Below are 19449 nucleotides of genomic sequence, written 5' to 3'. Positions count from 1 at the left end.
GGATGTGTGGATCCATAACTGGCCTCCACAGTCACTTACAGACACACCATTAAGACTGTGTTCATGGAAGACAATCTTACTTGGCTACGAGTGATCACCAAAGAAAAATAAGAAGGGGGGTATCTTTCTGCATTTGTTGAACAAAGCAAATTCTCATTTTTAAAAAGTGATTAAAAGTGTGACAACCAACCCAAGTTAGTCATCTTGGATGGGCATCTTAAGAAGCGTGTGTGTGTGTGTGTGTGAGAGAGAGAGAGAGAGAGAGAGCAAGCCTTAAAGCAGAGTCACCCCAAATGCAATCACTATGAAAGGAACACACTTTTTGCAAACTTAAAAGTAATTGCAGGCTCTTTAAGGTACCCATCGCTCCGCTCCTTTGACTGTTAGCGGGACGCAGCTCTCAGCCGCCCAGCCGCGCGCACTCGAAGGGGTTAAGGCCGCGGAGCTCTGAATCCTAGAGCGGTCACGGTCACGTGAGCAGAGGAGATGCCAAAGGGAAGGCTCTTTCTTTCCGGTCCTCTCCCTGGGATCGGAGAAGCATCTTTCATTCTCTGCTCGGTCTCTGCAGCTTGGGAAGGACTGAGCGGGTTGCAAATCCCCAGCGAGTGACATGCAGAGGACTTGAAAGACAGGTGAGCGAGAGAGGCACTGGGGAGAGAATGCAGGGTTTTGCCAGGTGGCTTTTATTTCTGTTTTTTTAAAAAATGCCCTTTCTTCTTTTGCAATCTTGGTTACCAGGGAGCTCTGCTATAGGACAAAAATTCATACGAGGGAGATTTTTTTTGTATATGCGCTGCTGCAAAGGAGCAATGCAACTTAAAACATAAATAAAATACTTTTGAAACATTTTAAAGCACGAAGAGTATCTAAACAGCATCTAAAGAGATTTTAAAACAATAGCATGTCCTTGCAGCTAATGCAGTTCCTGGCAAGCTTTACCCATCAGATGCCTGGGGGATCAGGAATGTTTTAAAATTCCTTCTGAAAGTTACTGATTTGTGGTGGGGGAGAGATGCACCTCTCCAGGGAAAGCATTCCGAAAGGAGGGACGTATCACTGAGAAGGCTGGATGACATGGGTGTTTTGAGAGAATGTTAGACTAGGAGAGCCATTGGCCTCATCCAGCAGCTGCGTGTTTGTCTTTCCTGGTGCTACTATCTGAATTATGAGATGCTGGGGATTGAACTCAAGATCTTCTTCATGCAAGGAATGCTCTCTAGCACTGCGCTATAGCTGCTCCCCATGATAGATAGAGGCTGCAGGGAACTGTCCTGGTCTACAGCACCTGCAGTGCTCTCTGTACTTATAACTGTCATTATCAGAAATGTACCATGAAGGTTTCCATCACCTTGATTGTGAGCACAGCAGGTTAATGGAAGTGGCTAGGAGGGGAAGGTAACACATAATGTATACTGAGTATTTTTGTAGGAGTGGGAAGGTTGTTTGCTTGAAAATCGGATCAGAATTTTGGAGGTTGAGGAAGAAACTAACTGCATGACTGCATTGCATCCATTAAGAGATTCCCATGCATTCTCACCCGCATTACAGTAGGTTGTCTTATTTTCCTTCTATGTACATTTCTTCCATAGTGGCAGAAGGCTATTATAAAGAACACTTGACTCCCTCAAGTTGCTGAAAGGCTCAGATGTTTTGCTGTGTCACTTTGAGCTGATGGATCTTCAAGGATTTAGCAAGAGTGCTGAGGCATCCCTCAAGGGTTGGTGCTGAAAGAGAGAGCAGCAAACAGCACAACAAGGACAGTCCCCCGGGGAGGAGACAACTGTGACGCAAGAGACAGTGACTGGTGGATCTCTGCTAAAGCATGGAACCTGAAATCAAAATGGAGGAGCAGAACGTGGCAGGTCCTGACCCAGAAGAGGGAAAGGGAGGGCAGGCTCTTCCAGAAATGATCAAGGAAGCTCTCTCTGAGAAAACTGAGCAAAATGTGAAACAGGAACCAGATGAAGGGCCATCAAGGAATTGGGATGCCCAGTTGCAGGAGTTCCTCAGTACGCTACAGGCCACATATTCAGAAGGGGAAAACCCACAAGTACCTGAGCTGAGGCAATGGTGTGGTCCTAAAACATCTCAATTACTCTCCCAAAGAAAACTGGATCCCCAAAAGTGGCCCAGATCTTTGTGTGCTTCCCAAATCCAGCCACGACTCATTGGTGAAGCGCAAGAGGACCATGAGACCGATCTGGATGCAGCTTGCAGTGGGAAGCAGAAGGCAAGAACTCTGTCTGGGGGTGCTGCCGAGATGGAGAGGCAGCGCCGGTGTTTTCGTGGGCTCTGCTATCAAGAGGCTGATGGGCCTCACAAGCTTTGCAGGCAGCTCCAGGTGCTTTGCCATCAGTGGCTGAAGCCAGAGAGACACACCAAGGAGCAGATCCTGGAACTGGTGACCCTGGAGCAGTTCCTGGCTGTCCTGCCACTGGAGATGCAGAGCTGGGTGAGGGAACGTAACCCAGGGAGCTGTGCCCAAGCAGCGACCCTGGCGGAGGAGTTCCTTCTGAGGCAGAAAGGGGCCAACAGCTGGGGAAAGCAGGTGAGACAACATTTCTAAACTGGTGTCTTTGAGTCTCTCTTGGGTCTTCTTGTGTTCACAACCACAAAACCCTAATTGTGCACCCTGACAAGCCAGTGGCTTGGTTGCCAGCAAGAAGGAGCTATTTTTGTTTGGCATGTGAGAGTGCCTTGGAACTGGGGGGTGAGAAGTAGCCTGGTGCTGCTGCTCAGTAGCTGGAGGAGAGTAAGTAGGACAGCTCCCATCATCTCTGATGAAATACAGTTTAATAGAATCCTAGAACTGTAGAGTTGGAAGGGACTCTGGGGGGCATCTAATCCAACCCCTTTGCAATTGTTTCCATCATGCATTTGGGTTCTGAGGACGTGTTCTCTGCCTGATGATTTAGTTGAGATCCCTGAATTGTTAGGGGTTGAACTAGATGACCCTCAGGGATCCTTCCACCTCTACAATTCTGTAAGTTATCCAAGAACTGCAGGCGGTCTGGCAGCGGTTTTTAATCATTGTAAGTTGCTCTCCCTCTCTGTCTCTTTTCTACACAAGAGGTGGGATAATAGAAGTCCTTGTAAGACTTAAATATGCCTTCCTAAAACATTTTGCCTGCCTCTTATTGTCACTTTAAACTGATTCTCTTAACCTCACCTCTCCAGATCACAGAAGAAGAGTTTGTCAATCTCCCCAAGGCAAACCAGTCTCCCCAGAGCACGACAGAGATGCTGCTTTTCACACAGGCTGAACAGGAGGCTGATGGGAGTGTGAACATATTGAGTAAGTCTCTCTGGGGACGGTCTCCCTGAGCACTGTGGGGTTCCTTAAGCGAGTTAGTCTCTGGCTTTCTCACTTTGCCTCATCTAAAATGATGGACTTGTCTTCCCATATCTAAGTCACACCCCACAGACCTGAGGACCATTGTAGAAATGTATTAAATTGCTAAAACTGTCCACAGATGGACTGAGCATTGGTCGTTGCCCAATCTGGCCTGTGTTAAATAAAGGGCCTATTTCTTCTGTAGGGAACAGGAGATAAAAGTGTGGAGAAGGTGGCTTCTCACCCTAACTGAGAATGATGCACTTGGACTAAGAGCGAGTCAATTTTGAACAGCATTGTAACACCTAGTTAGCTTCATGGGTGAGTGGGGATTTCATCTGGATCTTCCCAGTCCTGGCCTAGGATCTTAACCATGATGCCAACCCACAAAAGCAGGCATTCTGATGATCTGGGCAGATGAGGAGGAATGGTGGGGACCTCCACCTGAAGAGGTGTCTGGGCAGGAGCAGGATGGAGATACTATGGACCCAAATTCATGGTGGTGGTGAACAGGACACACCCCAGAAGAAGAAGAAGCAAAGAGTTGGAGGATGAGGAACTGGAGCAAGCTAGCAGATACTCTAGTCCTGAACAGAGAGACAGGACTCAGGTGTGGGAGAAACAGTACAGCAGACAGTGGATACTATGTCACTCAAAAGCCTGGTATAACCCCCTCCTTCTCCGAGGACCAGGCGATGCCTTCATATCTTAGAGCTGAAGGCTAAACAGAGACAGAAATATTCTGTCACCATAGGCAGCCAGGAGGGGTTTGGAAGCTGCAAGGGGGTGGAGTGGGCACTCTCAGTAACGTCTCAAGACTGAAGGCAGCATAATCCATAGTCTCTCTGTGTATTCTGTTGAATTAAATTAAAGAACTATCAGAAGTTCTCTGTGTCTCTGATTTCACTGGCAGCTAGCCTGGAAGTTGTGACATTCCTGATAGTTCATGCAATCTGGGTTTCTGAAGCCTTCTTCCACAAAGAAGGGGTAAATTTCTAGAGTAGAACATTGAAGGGGGCAGGAGGAGTTACCAATTTCCCAAGGATACCACAGAGCAGATGGAAAGAGATAAGCTATAATAATAATAATAATAATAATAATAATAATAATAATAATAATAATAATTTTATTTGTTTATTTGCCCCAGCCACTCTGGATGACTTCCAACAAATATTAAAAGATAATGATACATAAACATTAAAAAGCTTCCCCCTACTGGGCTACCTTCAGATGTCTTCTAAACGTTATATAATTACTCATCTCCTTGAAATCTGATGGGAGGGCATTGAAGGTGTTTTGTGCTTTGTTACCTACTTCCTTAATTTTAGCACAATGCCTGATTCCTGTCTGGCTTCTCCCCTTTCTTCCAGGAGGTGGTGGGTGGCTCAGGAAAAGCGAGGATCAGAATCCTTTGCTGGAGAGACCTGAGCAACTGGAGCGACTGAAGACATCGCTGAAAACAGCCACAGAGAAGGATTTCCTGCATCAGCGTGAAGCTAATGGGAACCAACATGTAGCGGAAAGGCAGAATGGAAGCAACAAAGAAAATGGAATGGATCCATTTGTTCTCCAACAAAGTGTTTGCAAAGGTGCCAATGAACCCTTCATCCAGCAGGATAAGGAGGAGGCAAAATATGACAAATTTGGGGAAAACTTTGTGGGAAGGTCACTCCTTACTACGCATGAGAGTGCTGATGCAGAGGAGAAGCCATACCAGTGTTGGCACTGTGGGAAAAGCTTTAGTAGCAGCTCGGATCTTGTGACGCACGAGAGGACCCATGTGGGTGAGAAACTGTACAAATGTTCCCACTGCGGCGAAAGTGAGAGAACCCACACAGGACAGAAGCCACATAAGTGCTCACACTGTGGAAATACCTTTGGCTGGAACTCTCAAGAGGGGCTCCTCGCAGGAGAGAAGCCTTACACATGTTCTGAGTGTGGGAAAAGCTGCAGTCAGAGATCAGACCTCCTTAAACACCAGAGAACCCACACTGGCGAGAAACCTTACAAATGCTCAGCGTGTGGGAAAAACTTTAGAAACAGCTCAGGCCTCAAAGTACATCAGAGAATCCACACAGGTGAGAAGCCATATAAATGTTCGCACTGTGGGAAGTGCTTCAGTTGGAGCTCACACTTCATATCTCACGAGAGGATCCACACAGGGGTGTGCTCCTACTGCGGGAAAAGCTTTGGCCAGAAATCCGAACTCATTGAACATGAGAAGACGCACACAGCAGATGAGTTGTTTGCGTGTTATGCCTGTGGGAAAACTTTTGAAGTCAGTTTGGAACTGGTGGCGCACGTGCGAACCCACAAAGAGAAGCCGTTTGAATGCTCGGTCTGTGGGAAAACCTTCAGAAACAGTTTGCAGCGCATCGCGCATCAAAAGGTCCACACAGGAGAGAAGCAGCATAAATGTTCCCACTGTGGGAAAAGCTTTAGCCAGAGACAGAGCCTTATTATTCATGAGAGAATCCATACAGGAGAGAAGCCACACAAGTGCTTAGTCTGTGGGAAAAATTTCCGAAATGTCCCGAATCTTAAATCGCATGAGAGGACCCACACAGGAGAGAAACCATACAAATGCTCCCACTGCGACAAATGCTTCCGGTGGAGTTCCCACCTTGTATTGCATGAGAGAATTCATACGGGAGAGAAGCCCTACAGATGCGCAGACTGTGGGAGAACCTTTGATAGGAGGTCGAACCTTCTTGTTCATGTGAGAATCCACACAGGGCAGAGGCCATACATCTGTTCAGACTGTGGGAAAAGTTTCACCTCAAGCTCTGTTCTCCTTCGACATCAGAAAATTCACGTGGGAGAGGATGTTTGTAGGTGCTCTGAATGTGGGAAAACATTCAGGCAGCGGTCAGACCAGGCAGAGAAGGCGTCAAAATGTTCCGAGTGCGTCAGAAGCAATTACTTCAGCTCGGATCTTGTCAAACGCACACGGACTTGTGTGGATGAAAAGCCATTCAAATGTTCGGTCTGTGGAAAAACTTTTAGGAACAGCTCACACCTTCTTACTCATCAGAGCGTACACACAGGAGTTCAACCGTATCAGTGTTCAGACTGTGGGCGAAACATCGTCAGGCGGCCCAATCTCCTAGCGCCCATAAGTGACCAGGCAGGGCAGAAACCCTATAAATGTTCCAGCTGCAAGGAAGGTTTTAACTAGAGATCAGTTCTCATGAGAACTTGGAAAAATTTGATATTGAGTCTGCTTCTTTTCACCTCCCTTACCTTTTTCTTTCTTTCTGTACCTTTAAAAACTAAATATACCTTGTGTTTACCATCCTCTTGTTGGGGGCCACAGAAACTGGTGGCTTTAAATAAATAATACTCCATTAGGAGAGAAACCAGGTTTGTAGATAGCATATATGCTCTGCAGACTATGGGAACAGTTTCCTCCAAGGGATGACCTTAAAGAATTAGTTTTGTTTTTACTGGCAATCACAAGGATGCAAATTGGTGGGAAACCTATGGCCCTTTAAATGTGTTTGGACTACAGTTCCCATCAACCCCAGCTAGGATGGCCAATGGTGAGGCAGTTTTAGTCCAGAAAGTTCTGGAAAGCCACAGATTCCCCGTCCGCACTATTAACAAAGGCAAAGCCTCCCCACTTAATCACATTGGTTTTTCTTGAATTGGGATGTTATTGCTATGGGGAAAATACTCCTTCGTATCCCAGATACAGCAACTCTGGCAGATTCTATTAAGAACTGGGCTTTGCAAATTCATATATTCTATTACATTTTTTTAATAGTTTAGGATCCATTAGTGTACCATTTCACTTAGAGATTTCAGGAAGCCTTCTCCAATACTCTTTCCTAAGGCCTAGGAACTTGCTCCTTGAAACAAGCAGACGAAAAAAGAGTAAAGCTGTGATTGTCGGAATAATCTTTTACTGATAACCATCATCATGTGAGTTGTCTGAACTTGTGCAAAATGGCAGCGTTCAGACACCCCTGTTCTTCCATCCTCTATCTCTTTTTCATCAGTTGCCGTAAGCATTGTTGGGCTGATTTTGCCTTCAAGCATGGATGTGATTTACACTATAATGATACTATGTGAAACAGGATGATTAAAAAGCAGGCATGTGATGTATGAGGTCTAAAAGGCTAGCTCCAGAAAAAGCTTTTGCTCTCACTAGAGTGCCTATTAGGACGATGGAAGCCGAAGTTGCTTGTGGGGGTAATTCTTTTACACAACTGTTTATCAATTCTTTTCCCCCCATCCCTGGTAAAGACCCCAGTGTTTGAAGTGCATTGGGATGCATATCCAGGCACCCAAAATGTCGCCATGGGGTGTGCGCCTGTCTGGTATCCCATCCAGCCATGCCCCTTTTCCAGGATACTCTATTACATCTCTTCCCACTCCCAGTTTTCCATTTTTCACCTGCAGTGGAATATCTTGCAACCTTTCCGTGTTGCGTTTGGGGTTCCCCCACCCCAATGTTTTTGTCTGCTTCTTCCCCTGAACTTGCCAACACATCCCTCTTGTGCAAAGATAGCATTGTTTTGGCTACATAAGGTTTTGCACTTAGAGAGTGAGCTCCCTGTTGGTGTATAGAATTTGAATAAACTTGTCTTTTGCACCTGTTGCATTTTGTCTCCCTTTTCCTGCTTTTTGGTGCTGCACTTTGAATGTGTTTTGTCCAGCAGAAGACGGACAGGAGGGTTCTCAAAGACAACACCTGCCTTGTCTTAACAACAGAAAAGAACAAGGCAGTTGATGCAGTTTCCTTCCTTTAGGCTTGATTACCGTATTTTTCGCTCTATAACACGCACCAGACCATAACACGCACGTAGTTTTTAGAGGAGGAAAACAAGGAAAAAAATATTCTAAACGAAATAGTGGATATATGATTTTTGTGGTTCATGCTGTGGCCACATACATGTGATCTGACAGTGAGTTTGAAGTAGCCCAATGCAAAAATACTGAGGATCCATGTGGATCCATGCTTTGTAACCACGGAGGAGGGAAGGAAGGGGAACCATGGATCCTCTGCTCACGACTGCAGCAGATCTCCCCCGCCACCCGTAGGCATTCGCTCCATAACACGCACAGACAATTCCCCTTCCTTTCTAGGAGGAAAAAAGTGAGTGTTATGGTGCAAAAAATACGGTACTTTCCTTTGAAACTGCTTTCCCTGCAATCTTTCCTTGGTGTGAATAGGAGGGTCCCTGCAGCTGTTTAGAGAAGGGCTGTAGCTCAGTGGTATAACATCTGTTTTGCATGTAGAAGGTCCCTGGTTCAATCCCTGGTACATTATTGAATTATATCGCTGCTGTAACTTGAATTTTTTACATATATAATTGTAGAAGGGACAACGTGGATCATCTTGGACAACCCCCAGCCGTGCAGGACTGGAACCCACAACCCTGAGATTAAAAGTCTAATGCTCTACTGACTGAGCTAAACTTCTTCTATTAATAAAAAATAAAAAATATCCAGCAGCAGTAGAACAGACGAAGTGTAAAAACAGAATAGGCTGCAAGCAGTAGCATCTGTTGCTGATATTAACAGCCCAGGAAGAATACTCTGGCTTCACTTCAGTTTGAATAAATCGCCTTTTACTAAAGATTTCTGCAGGGAGGAGCATTTATAAGTTTCTAACTGATTTTTTCCAGGTCCTGCTTTAGTAGGACTGGGAGTAAAAACAGTCCAAGAAGAACTGAGTAAATGAAAAACATATAATGAAGGTGCCAAAATGACCTGTCCAGTATTAATACAGGGCTGTGGCCTGAGGGGTGCAGTCCCTTTTGTTTGTGGGAGGGTGAAGAGGGGATTTCAAAAAATGCTTTAAGTATCTCCAGCCTCCTGTCTCTGTCTTATTGTATGTCTTCATAATCCAGCTCTCCCAAGTTGCTCTTTGGGTTCCATTTGTTGTAAGCGTCGCCCGTAGCAATGGGGCCTACAGGCATTCCAGAAGCCAGACCCCTCACCAGCTTGCCTTCCCTTTAGCCTTGGTGGTAGAGGAGGGTGAAAACTCAGGATGGTGGCGGCTGGACTTGCAGCTGGGAAGCGGCCGTGGTGCTTGGTCTGTGGTGATCATTTCCCATTAAGCAACCAGTCATGTTGAGGAAACAGTGCTACTCAGGCTGATGTTGGGGCTGCCAGCTCTCAACCCCACGCACCCCACCAGCACCTCTGTATCGGAGGCAGAAATTCAACAGGTGAATAAGGTTGCTGCCCACAGGCAATCCTAGAAAACAGCTTTTCTTCAGGCCTCTGGGTGTAGATATCAACATTTAAAGAGAAAAGAAGATGTGAATTTATTCCAAGGCTTGTTTTGAGCTGGGGGGTGGGGGGAGGCGGTGTTATTCCAGCTTGTAGCTTTTTCCCAAAACTTACTCCTGTTCCTTTTAAAGTACAGTAGTACCTCGGGGTACAGGTTACAGACGCTTCTGGTTACAGACTCTGCTAACCCAGAAATAGTACCTCGAGTTAAGAACTTTGCTTCAGGGTGAGAACAGAAATTGTGTGGCAGCAGTGGGAGGCCACATTAGCTAAAGTGGTACCTCAGGTTAAGAACAGCTTCAGGTTAAGACCAGATCTCCAGAACGAATCAAGTTCTTAACCCAAGGTACCACTGTAGCTGGAGAAGAACAGTACACAAAGCATTTCTGTCTCTTGACAGCTGTTTATTATGCTGCCTTTCCTCCAGAGAGCTTAGTACTGCGAGCATTGTGCTTCACTCACCTCCAATTTTAATAAATTAATTAATTAGAACATTATATAAGCCCTTCATCAGGAGGCCGCCAAGGTGGGAAATGCACCCAAATAAAACAAATATTAAAAAACCTCCAATGAAGGAGAGTCTGTTCCACTGTCTAACAGCTCTTACTGTCAGAAAGTTCTTCCTGAGGTTTAGTTGGAATCTAATGAAACCATTGGTTTGAGTTCTACCCTTTGGAGCAGGAGAGAACAAGCTCGCTCCATCTTCCATGTGACATTTGAGATATTTAAAGATGGCTAGCTTATCTCCTCTCAGTCTCCTCTTTTCCAGGCTAAACATACCCAGCTCCTTGAACCCTTCCTCATCAGGCTTGGTTTCCAGATCCTTGATCATCTTGGTTGCAACCTCCTCTGCACACTTTCCAGCTTATCAATATCCTCCTTAAATTGTGGTGCCCAGAACTGGACACAGTATTCCAGGTGTGGTCTGATCAAGGAAGAGTAGAATGGTACTATAACTTCCTTTAAAAGGGATGCGGGTGGCGCTGTGGGTTAAACCACAGAGCCTAGGATTTGTCGATCAGAAGGTTGGCGGTTCAAATCCCCGCAACGGGATGAGCTCCCGTTGCTCAGTCCCTGCTCCTGCCAACCTAGCAGTTCGAAAGCATGTCAAAGTGCAAGTAGATAAATAGGTACTGCTCCGGTGGGAAGGTAAACGACATTTCCGTGCGCTGCTCTGGTTCGCCACATGCTGGCCACATGACCCGGAAGCTGTATGCCGGCTTCCTCGGCAAAGAAAGCGAGATGAGCGCTGCAACCCCAGAGTCGGCAACGACTGGACCTAATGATCAGGGGTCCCTTTACCTTTACAGTGGTAGCTCGGGTTAAGTACCGTATTTTTTGCTCTATAAGACTCACTTTTTCCCTCCTAAAAAATAAGGGGAAATGTGTGTGCGTCTTATGGAGTGAATGCAGGCTGCACAGCTATCCCAGAAGCCAGAACAGCAAGAGGGATTGCTGCTTTCACTGAGCAGCGATCCCTCTTGCTGTTCTGGCTTCTGAGATTCAGAATATATTTTTTCTTGTTTTCCTCCTCCAAAAACAAGGTGCGTCTTCTGGTCTGGTGCGTCTTATAGAGCGAAAAATACGGTACTTAATTTGTTCTAGAGGTCTGTTCTTAACCTGAAGCACCACTTTAGCTCTGGCCGCCGTGCCACCAGAGCACGATTTCTGTTCTCATCCTGAAGCAAAGTTCTTAACCCGAGATACTATTTCTGGGTTAGCGGAGTCTGTAACCTGAAGCGCATGTAACCTGAGGTACCACTGTAAAACTTCCTTTGATCTGGGTACTGCAGCCTAGAATAGCATTAGCTCTTTTTGCTGCTGCATCACACTGTTGATGCAGTTGGTGGTCCACTAAGACCCCTAGTGGCAAGCCAGGTGTCTCCCCATCTTATATTGGTTCCCTACTGCAGAAAAGGTGAAATTTGCATCCATTGTTCCGCCCTCTTTCTCCTCTAGCCCCGCCCACTGCTGCTATGTGACCCGACTCAGCTCAAGCGAATGCAACCCTTAGGCTGGAAAGGGTTCCTCTCTCTTGCTTTAGCGTCTCCTACGCATAGCCCAAAGGGGGTGGGGGTGGTTAAATGCACCGAGATGTCTTTCCTAGAGGGACCCAGCAAGGCACAACCGATGCAAAAACTCGCTCTTCCGGCTTCCTCTCCTTGCAGCTGCATCTCTTTTAACTTCTGCATCTATATGTATATTTATTTCTAGTCTGGAAACAGCTGCAAGATCGCCAGATTCCAGATCGCCCGAAGAGTGCAATGCAACGGCTGCAAAGGGAAGGTGAGTTAAACGGAGGGAGGGAGAGAATTCAAAGAAAGCGGAATGTTTGCGGGGTGGACCGCAGAAAATCCATGCTTGCAGAGAAGGAGCTTTGCAAAATAGAGGCACTTTAAAGTCACTTCCCCCCGGCAGATCAGAAGGCGCTCCCTTTCACTGGCACCAGCGGGGTATAGGGAGGTATACAAAGTTAATAAGTTGTTGTTGTTGTTTCAGTGGGACCAGGAGCAAAGCTGTAGGGGTGGCGAGGAAAAGGAAGAGAGAGGCTCTGGGTGCAATGATTGTTGCAACCAGCCATTTCCAAGGGGGGTGGCAAGCAGCAGGAACATTGGAAGCTGCTGTGCACTGAGTCAGACCATTGGTCCAGCTAGCTCAGTCGTGTCTGCACACTGACAGGCAGCAGCTTCCAGGGATCTCTTCCATTCCTACCCGGAGATACTTGGGGGGTAGAATCTGGAACCTTCTGTGTGCAAAGAAGATGTTCTTCCACTGAGCTATGACCTTTCCCAAACAGAAAACGTTGTTTGTGAATAAACAACGTGGGGTGGGGTGGTTGAGCAAGAACTGAGTTCCCTTACCTTTTCAGAATTAAATAATTGGGGTTTTTTTGTCTGGGAGGAGCTGAAATGGGTAATACCCCCAGGATGCCTGAGCAAAAGAAATATCACCTTGGCCATTTCTAATCCAGATCACTGTCTGCTTGAGTTTATTAATCACATCTTATATTTTGGCCCAGCGCCTGGGTTGTGTGTGTCTGTGGCACTGCGACTGGGCCCGAAATAAAATAAATAAATAATCAAACAAACTTTGTGGTTTGTAAAAAAAGCACTGATTAATAGTAAGGAAATAAAAAGAGCCCTGATCCAGCAGAACTTCACGTTCTTATTTCTTCATGAGGCCTGTTGCCATCATACTTCGCTTGCAGGCACCCTGTATGTATGTGTCAGGCACCTGAGTGAAAAGGATGCTGAACTACGCAGACTTTTGGTCTGATCCATCCGTCTGCTTGTCTTGCAGGGTGGAGGCTGCCCCAGTCGAAAGAGATGGATCATTTACTGCACCTGCTTCTCTTTGACAGACAGGCAATATCAATGGCTGCTAGCTCTGCGGGCTATGTTATCAGTCCACTGTCAGACGCAATGTTTGCCAGCTGCTGGGAGTCGATACTGTACTAGATGGACCATAGACCCAATCCAGAAGGCTTGTCTTATGTTCTTACGGTCTCCCCAGACAGGGCGTATGATTGCTAGATTGCTGTCCTTGTGACTAGTTAAATAGTTACCTGATGAGGGGCTGATAAACCTTCCTCCGCAACAGATTGCTTTCAACACCTTTGGGAGGAAGGTGGTGAAATGAGGTCAAAGATTTGTTGTTGTTGTTGTGACATTGATTGTTAATTCGCAGGGCAGAAAGAAATAAAAACAGAGAAGCAGGACTCCGATGGATCTGAAAAGGGGGACAAGCCAGAGGGGGGCGAAACAGACTGTCATGTCACCCAGGTGGGGACCAGCGCAGAACTTCTGGCTGGGATGGCTCCGAAGCCAATTAAGCAGGAACCTGAGGAGGAGCTGCAGCCGTGCTGGGAGGCCCAGTGGCAGGAGTTCCTGAAGACCATGCAGCCCCCTTGCTTAGGATGGAGACCCTCACAGCTGTCTCTGCCCCACTCAGGGGAAGGCCCAAAGGAATTCCGGGACTCCTTTTGGCCGAGAAGAGGGTGTGCCACCCCAGTTCTCCCCAGCCTTCCTAGAGAAGCCCTCCAGAAGGCCTGTGAAAGCAGCCCAGATCCCCCTGCAAGAGTGAAAGAAGAGATGATGGAGGAGGACGAGCCCATTGGCCTGGAGACTCGGTGCCAGTGCTTCCGGCGGTTCTGCTACTGGGAGGCCGAGGGCCCCCGCGAGGTGTGCAGGCGGCTCCAGGGGCTTTGCCGCCAGTGGCTGAGGCCGGAGAGACACACCAAGGAGCAGATCCTGGAGCTGGTGACCCTGGAGCAGTTCCTAGCTGTCCTGCCCCAGGAAATGCAGAGCTGGGTCAGGGAAGGTTGCCCACAGACTTGCGCCCAGGCGGTGGCCCTGGCAGAGGATTTCCTGCTGAGGCTGGAGAGGAGAGAAGAACCGGTGAGTGCATTCTGCTTGGACTCAATCCTGAAGACTTATGCAGGAAATTCCTCCTACTCTTGGATGTAATTAATCTCTCTATCAGGTTGCACACCATTCCTCTCTGTGCCATTGTGCAGGCGGGGAGTAGTTAAATCAGGGGTGTGGAAACTGAATCATAGCTCCTTGAGGTATGATTTTCATCAGATCTCAAGGACCACGTCTCCCCATATGAAGCAACCTGGACCCTGCAATCATCATCTGAGGCCCTTCTTTGTGTGTCTCCTCTGCAAGGCATCCGCAGTGTGACAACATAAGAACAGGCCTTTTCTGTGGTGGCTCCCCATTTGTGGGATGCTCTCCCCAGGGAGGCTCGTCTGGCGCCTCCATTACATACAGACAAAAACCAGTCCTCTTTTTCCCAGGCCTTTGAGTAATTAAGCAATCTATAGCCTTTTAAACTGTGTTTTTTGTTTGTTATTATGGTGTGTATTCTTATATTTTTATACTATAAACCGCCCTGTGATCTTCAGATGGGCAGTACAGAAATTTAATAAATCACCATCCCTGATGGTTGGCATGTGCTGGCTGGGGCTGATGGGAATTGGAATCCAATCGGGAGGACCACAGATTCCTCACCCCTGAGTTAAAGGAGCCCTCCATGTGCAAAGGTGGTCTGTCTTTGTAATACCAGATTGCTGGGATAAACAATGGAGGCAGGTGAAGTTTTTAATACCCTTTTTGTTTAAAGGGGACATTTGGTTGCCTGCTGTGCTGCTGCTTCTTCTTCTTCTTCTTCTTCTTCTTCTTCTTCTTCTTCTTCTTCATTATTACTATATTGTTATTATTTATTACATTATTATCCCATCTTGCCTCCCAGGAGCTCAAGGTGGCTTAATAGTCCTCCTCACAACAACCCTGTGAGGTAGGTTAGGGTGAGAGTAAGCAACTGCCCCAAGCTCACCCAATGAGCTTTGTGGCTGAGTGGGGATTTGAACTCTTGTCTTGCAGGTCCTGGTCAACGACTCATTGATACATATGAGATAGTTATCTGCTATATAGCTAAGCCTTTCCCAACCTGTGGTCCTTGAGACGGCAACTCTTGCAGGTGCTGCTCCACTACGTCTCCCATCACCTTCGGCCTGGCTGGGGCTGATGGGAGTTGGCCTGATCTAGCAGGGCTGTTTTCTGAATGGTATCCCCTGTTCAGTTTCAGGAGCTGGAGCCTTTCAAGCGGGTGATTGTTAATTCCCCCAAGGCAGAAAAGGACCCGTCGGACTCCGAAGAGTTGCAGCTCCCCATGGCGGTTGAGCCAGACAGCGATGGGGAGACGAACTTGCTCAGTAAGTGTTGCTGGAAGAGGAGAGCCTGGGGCTGATGGAATGGGCTCATATTGGAACCAGATCTGAGGAAGAGAGAGGCATTCCCTTAGGAGAAGCCCATTCCTCGGGGGATGGGGATGAACACCTATCTTCTCATGCCAAGGATACTTCTCCAGTGGGTGGAGGGATCGTGGTAGTGGGCGATTTGATGATTAGGAATACAGATCATGCTGCATTTGCAAGAAATCTATATTTTAATGCACACTTTGGAACTCACTGTCTGCTGACGTCAGACAGATGCCTTCACTGTACTCCTTTTGGTGCCAGCTAAAAACATTGTTGAGGCAAGCCTATGAAGACATGTTGAACGCTGGCGTGTGTTTTAACCTGTTTTTTAACTCATTGTTGATTTCAGTTATTTTTGATGGTTTTAAATTGTTGTTTTAAGCTCTCTTCTTCCTGATAGTTTCATTGTTTTACTCTTTTTGTAAACCGCTTTGAGGGTCGCCCCCCCCCCCCGCAATCAAGTGGTTATATACAGTTTATAAAATAAATTGATAAAATATTGAAGACTGATATACTGACTTTTTCTACCCCCTGTCTAATTTTTTAATCTTCTTTCATGCCACCCCCTGCCACTGCTCCATGCTTTTCCTAAATGGAAAAACCTCAAATTCTTTAAACCAGTGGTTCCAAAACTTTTTCAGGCGATCACCCCCTTGATTCCATAAACTCATATGACTCCAGTGTTCCCTATCCTATAAAAAGCATTCTTCAGAATAGTGGTTTGCACAAGCCACAAAAAAGACAGAAACACAATAAGGTTCTAAACAGCAACAATCAATTGTGCATTTATTCAAAATCCAGTTAAAACTATTTAATTACTTCAACAAAATGGATGAACTTGATCCAGTAATCTCAGCTTTTCAGAGTCTGATAGACACCCCCAGGGCCAGAACTGCCACCCACTTGCCTCTTAGCACCCCTCCCCAGCACTGCCAACATTGGGAACTATTCCTGTAGACCCACATTCTTGTTCTCTCTTTGTTTTATTAGGTGATGGGCAGCTTAGTGAGAATGAGGAGGAGAATCGTCAGCTGGAGAGACGTGAGCAAGCTGAAGCAAGCTGGGCACCCAGAGAAAAAACCCGAGGGGAATTTACCCAGGATTCTCTGTTTGTTTCCGGAACTGAGAAGAAGGAGAAGAATCTTCATGCAGAAAGACCCAAGGGAGCGGAACTTAATGATGTCTCCTTGGAAAAGGGCAGCGGGGCTTTGTTCCAGGTGTCTGAAGGGCCCGCAAGTCGGCAGGGGGTGAAGAAGCTCCAGAAAGACCCTCTGGGAAACACCCTGAGGAAAGGCTTTGACTGCAGAGAAGAAGATGCTCTACGCTTCAACAAAAACCCCTCCCAAGAGAGAAGCCCCGATGAGAAGGCAGAGTGCAGGAAAAGCTTCGCCCAGAGCCCCGACGTAACTCGTCCGGAGAAGGCGCCATCGTACGAGTGCTCCTACTGCGGGAAGAGGTGGCCTTGCCAGTCCCAGCTGCGCCGGCACGTGAAGATCCACACGGGGGAGCGGCCCCACAAATGCACGGACTGCGGGAAAAGCTTCAGCACCAGCTCCAACCTCAGCCAGCACAAGCGAGTCCACACTGGGGAACGGCCATACAGCTGCAAAGACTGTGGGAAAAGCTACCGACGCCGAGCGTCGCTGCTCCAGCACGAGCGGGAGACCTGCCGGAAGAGTAGCCACTTAAACGCCCCGGCGCTGGGTTACGTGGTCCTGGGCAACTGCACTTTGCTGTGCATGAAAAAGTCGGCGCAGGGCGGGAGGAACCGCGTGATCGCGCCAAAGGGAGGGGAGGCCCCCCTAGCCGCTCAGCCCTTAAATACGTTGACGGGATATGTGCCGGAAAGCAGCCATCCCAATGATTAGAGCACAAGGGGGTGGGGGCAGGGGCAGGACAGAGAAATCCTTCGAGGAGCGTGGTTGGAGCTTTATTTAGGAATCGACAGCGGCAGGAAACACACCCTTTGTGGTGCCGACTCCCTGTGGCAGCTCAGTGTGTAGAAACCTGTCCTATCTAAAGAGTTTGGCCTATAGAGGAAGGGCGAGAGCAACCAAGGAGCGCAACTCTGAGATGCACTGAAAAGGTGTGGTTTGTTGGGCCTGACGCATTACTGAGTGGGAACGATTTGCCATTGCTTTTACTGCAGAGTGAAAGCATGCTGGCCCTGATAACATCATACGTCAGGAATGCACTGAAAATGATGTTGGGCTTCAGCTCCCCATCAGCCCTAACCAAAATGGCCAGAAGGGAGCTGCTGGTCCAGCAACATGTAGAAGGCACCACATTGGCGATTCCCACCACACGTTTCCAAAAAGCAAGATCTGCCACATCAAGCAGAACACACTAGCCATGTACGGGTGGCCTGCCAGGCACTTAACAAGCAGCCTTGGTTTTTCAGGCCCCAGCAGGCCACCGTACATGGGCTGTGTAACATCTGGGCTCACTCAGCTGATGGGCGAAGAATGTGTGTGTCACGTGTTGTGCAGGCTTCAAATGCAGTATGCGACGGGAGTGGGTCTGGAAGTGTGTTCGGATTGCGAAAATGCCATGAAACCTTGGTCAGTGAGCACAAGTCTTACCTACGTGCAGGAACTATATAAATATTCTGTTTGAGAGAAACATCAGCTGTTGCATTTGTCTTTTATTCACTATCTGAAAAGAAACCCTGGGAGATCAACCAAAAGGGTGACTGTCATTGGGAAAGTGAAATTCTGTCTTTTAATTCCTTAAGAGGAGGATTGGGGGGGATTCTTAAAAAAAGGTTTTAGTTTTCATCAGCTCAAGCTGGATGTCAAATTGCAACCCTCCACACTACAGTGAAATCTCCTAAAATTTGAGTTATGAGATAGAGGAGATTCTGAGCTTCAGTCATGATCAGTAACTCCATCAGGGATAAGAAAACCTTTGCCCTTCCTGATGTTGCTGAGCTACAACTTCCCTCATCTCCGTGAGCATCCTTGCAGGTAGACTGAACAGCTATACCAAGACTGGACCAAAACCTTCAGTGGCATTTCTCAGCCTTTTTAGTTAACTGCCAATTATTTGTTTTGGCTGAGACTGGCTTTGTACAACAGCAGCTATACACACCCATACCTTGTGTTAGAAAAAGGTTGATAGGATCCACAGACTTTCCACCACTACCACCCCTGGATAGCCCATGGGGGGGGGGGGGTTGCTCGTAGCATTTCAGGAAGTCATGTTCTTCCATTTATAAAATGTATTGTTTTGATATAATATGGGTTGTACTAAAGGTTTCAGGCTTCCAGTATTCATTCCCTTGTATAGAAAAAGACCACACGATTGGTAAGTTAAAAATGGTTTACTTACAAATTCTCCAAAGGTCAGGTTCATGTGCTTTTCCATACAGCATTCAGAAAAGGTTGCACAGGCAGTAAACGTGGCTTCGTTACAGTGGCGAAAGTTCTTAAATTATTGGTATAGGAGCTCGAGTGGGGCTTGTTGGAGCTATGTGGTCTGAGCTTGGAGCAGCCAGCTCTTTACATGCTGAGTTTCTCAGGTAACTTGAGGGTACAACAATACAGTCTTACAGTCTTTCCCCACTGACATTTAGTTTTCCCTATACACAGTATTGAGGCTAGCCCATTAGGGCCAATAGGACACTGCCGCATCAAATAGCTTTCGGCCAGCCCAGTCTGGCCTGCCTTCATACTTGCCTCCAGTCCAGGGGGTAGCCTCATCTGTCAGCTTCCTGCTTAGCCTCAATTTTGCCTTTGTGGAATTCAGCACAGAAGAGGATGGGAACAAGACCAGAAGAGTTGGCTGTGTCTCTCCATCTCTACCTGCTCTTGATTCTGGCTCCACCTACTGTTGGCCCCCATGCCACTTTCCTGTAAGAAAGGGAAGACTTCCCCAGACATTTGTCCTCCCTACAGCCAAATGTCTGTGGCTGGCTAAAGATCACCAGATGGGCTTCAGTCTAGACACTGTCAAACTCCCATCAGCACCATCAACAGTGCTTTAAATGTACAGTGTGACCCAACTCTAGCCATTCAGAGACTCTAATGGCTTGGGATCCTAAATTAAAGGACAGGAAAGGTTCCTTCTGTGAATTTTTAAGTGAGCTTCTCTTAGGATCCAATACAGT

The 19449-nt window shown here is 47.2% G+C and overlaps 2 protein-coding genes and 1 long non-coding RNA gene across 5 annotated transcripts in view; 2 read left to right on the top strand and 1 right to left on the bottom strand.

Moving 5' to 3' along the window:
• Window positions 1-19449, bottom strand: part of LOC309525555 — an 88428-nt gene that overhangs the window by 1488 nt on the left and 67491 nt on the right. The window lies entirely within an intron of this gene.
• LOC309524639 (uncharacterized protein) lies at window positions 502-7940 on the top strand. Of its 2 annotated transcripts, none has more exons than XM_082209430.1 (4): window positions 502-632; window positions 1590-2548; window positions 3178-3295; window positions 4705-7940. In XM_082209430.1, exons 2-4 carry the CDS (start codon window positions 1823-1825, stop codon window positions 6510-6512), a joined length of 2652 nt encoding a protein of 883 aa, XP_082065556.1. In that variant the 5' UTR covers window positions 502-632; window positions 1590-1822; the 3' UTR covers window positions 6513-7940. The 2 variants fall into 2 exon arrangements, with proteins under 2 accessions (XP_082065556.1, XP_082065557.1); XM_082209431.1 differs by lacking the exon at window positions 502-632 and adding an exon at window positions 656-676.
• LOC309524789 (uncharacterized protein) lies at window positions 9247-17963 on the top strand. 2 transcript variants are annotated; one of them, XM_082209831.1, is made up of 5 exons: window positions 9247-9513; window positions 11792-11863; window positions 13270-13974; window positions 15164-15296; window positions 16332-17963. In XM_082209831.1, exons 1-5 carry the CDS (start codon window positions 9442-9444, stop codon window positions 17207-17209), a joined length of 1860 nt encoding a protein of 619 aa, XP_082065957.1. In that variant the 5' UTR covers window positions 9247-9441; the 3' UTR covers window positions 17210-17963. The 2 variants fall into 2 exon arrangements, with proteins under 2 accessions (XP_082065957.1, XP_082065958.1); XM_082209832.1 differs by having other exon boundaries at window positions 9249-9513; window positions 13265-13974.

Source organism: Podarcis vaucheri, assembly GCF_965113315.1.
Source record: "Podarcis vaucheri genome assembly, chromosome: 2".
NCBI lineage: Eukaryota > Metazoa > Chordata > Lepidosauria > Squamata > Lacertidae > Podarcis > Podarcis vaucheri.
This window is presented reverse-complemented; position numbering and strand designations above follow the sequence as displayed.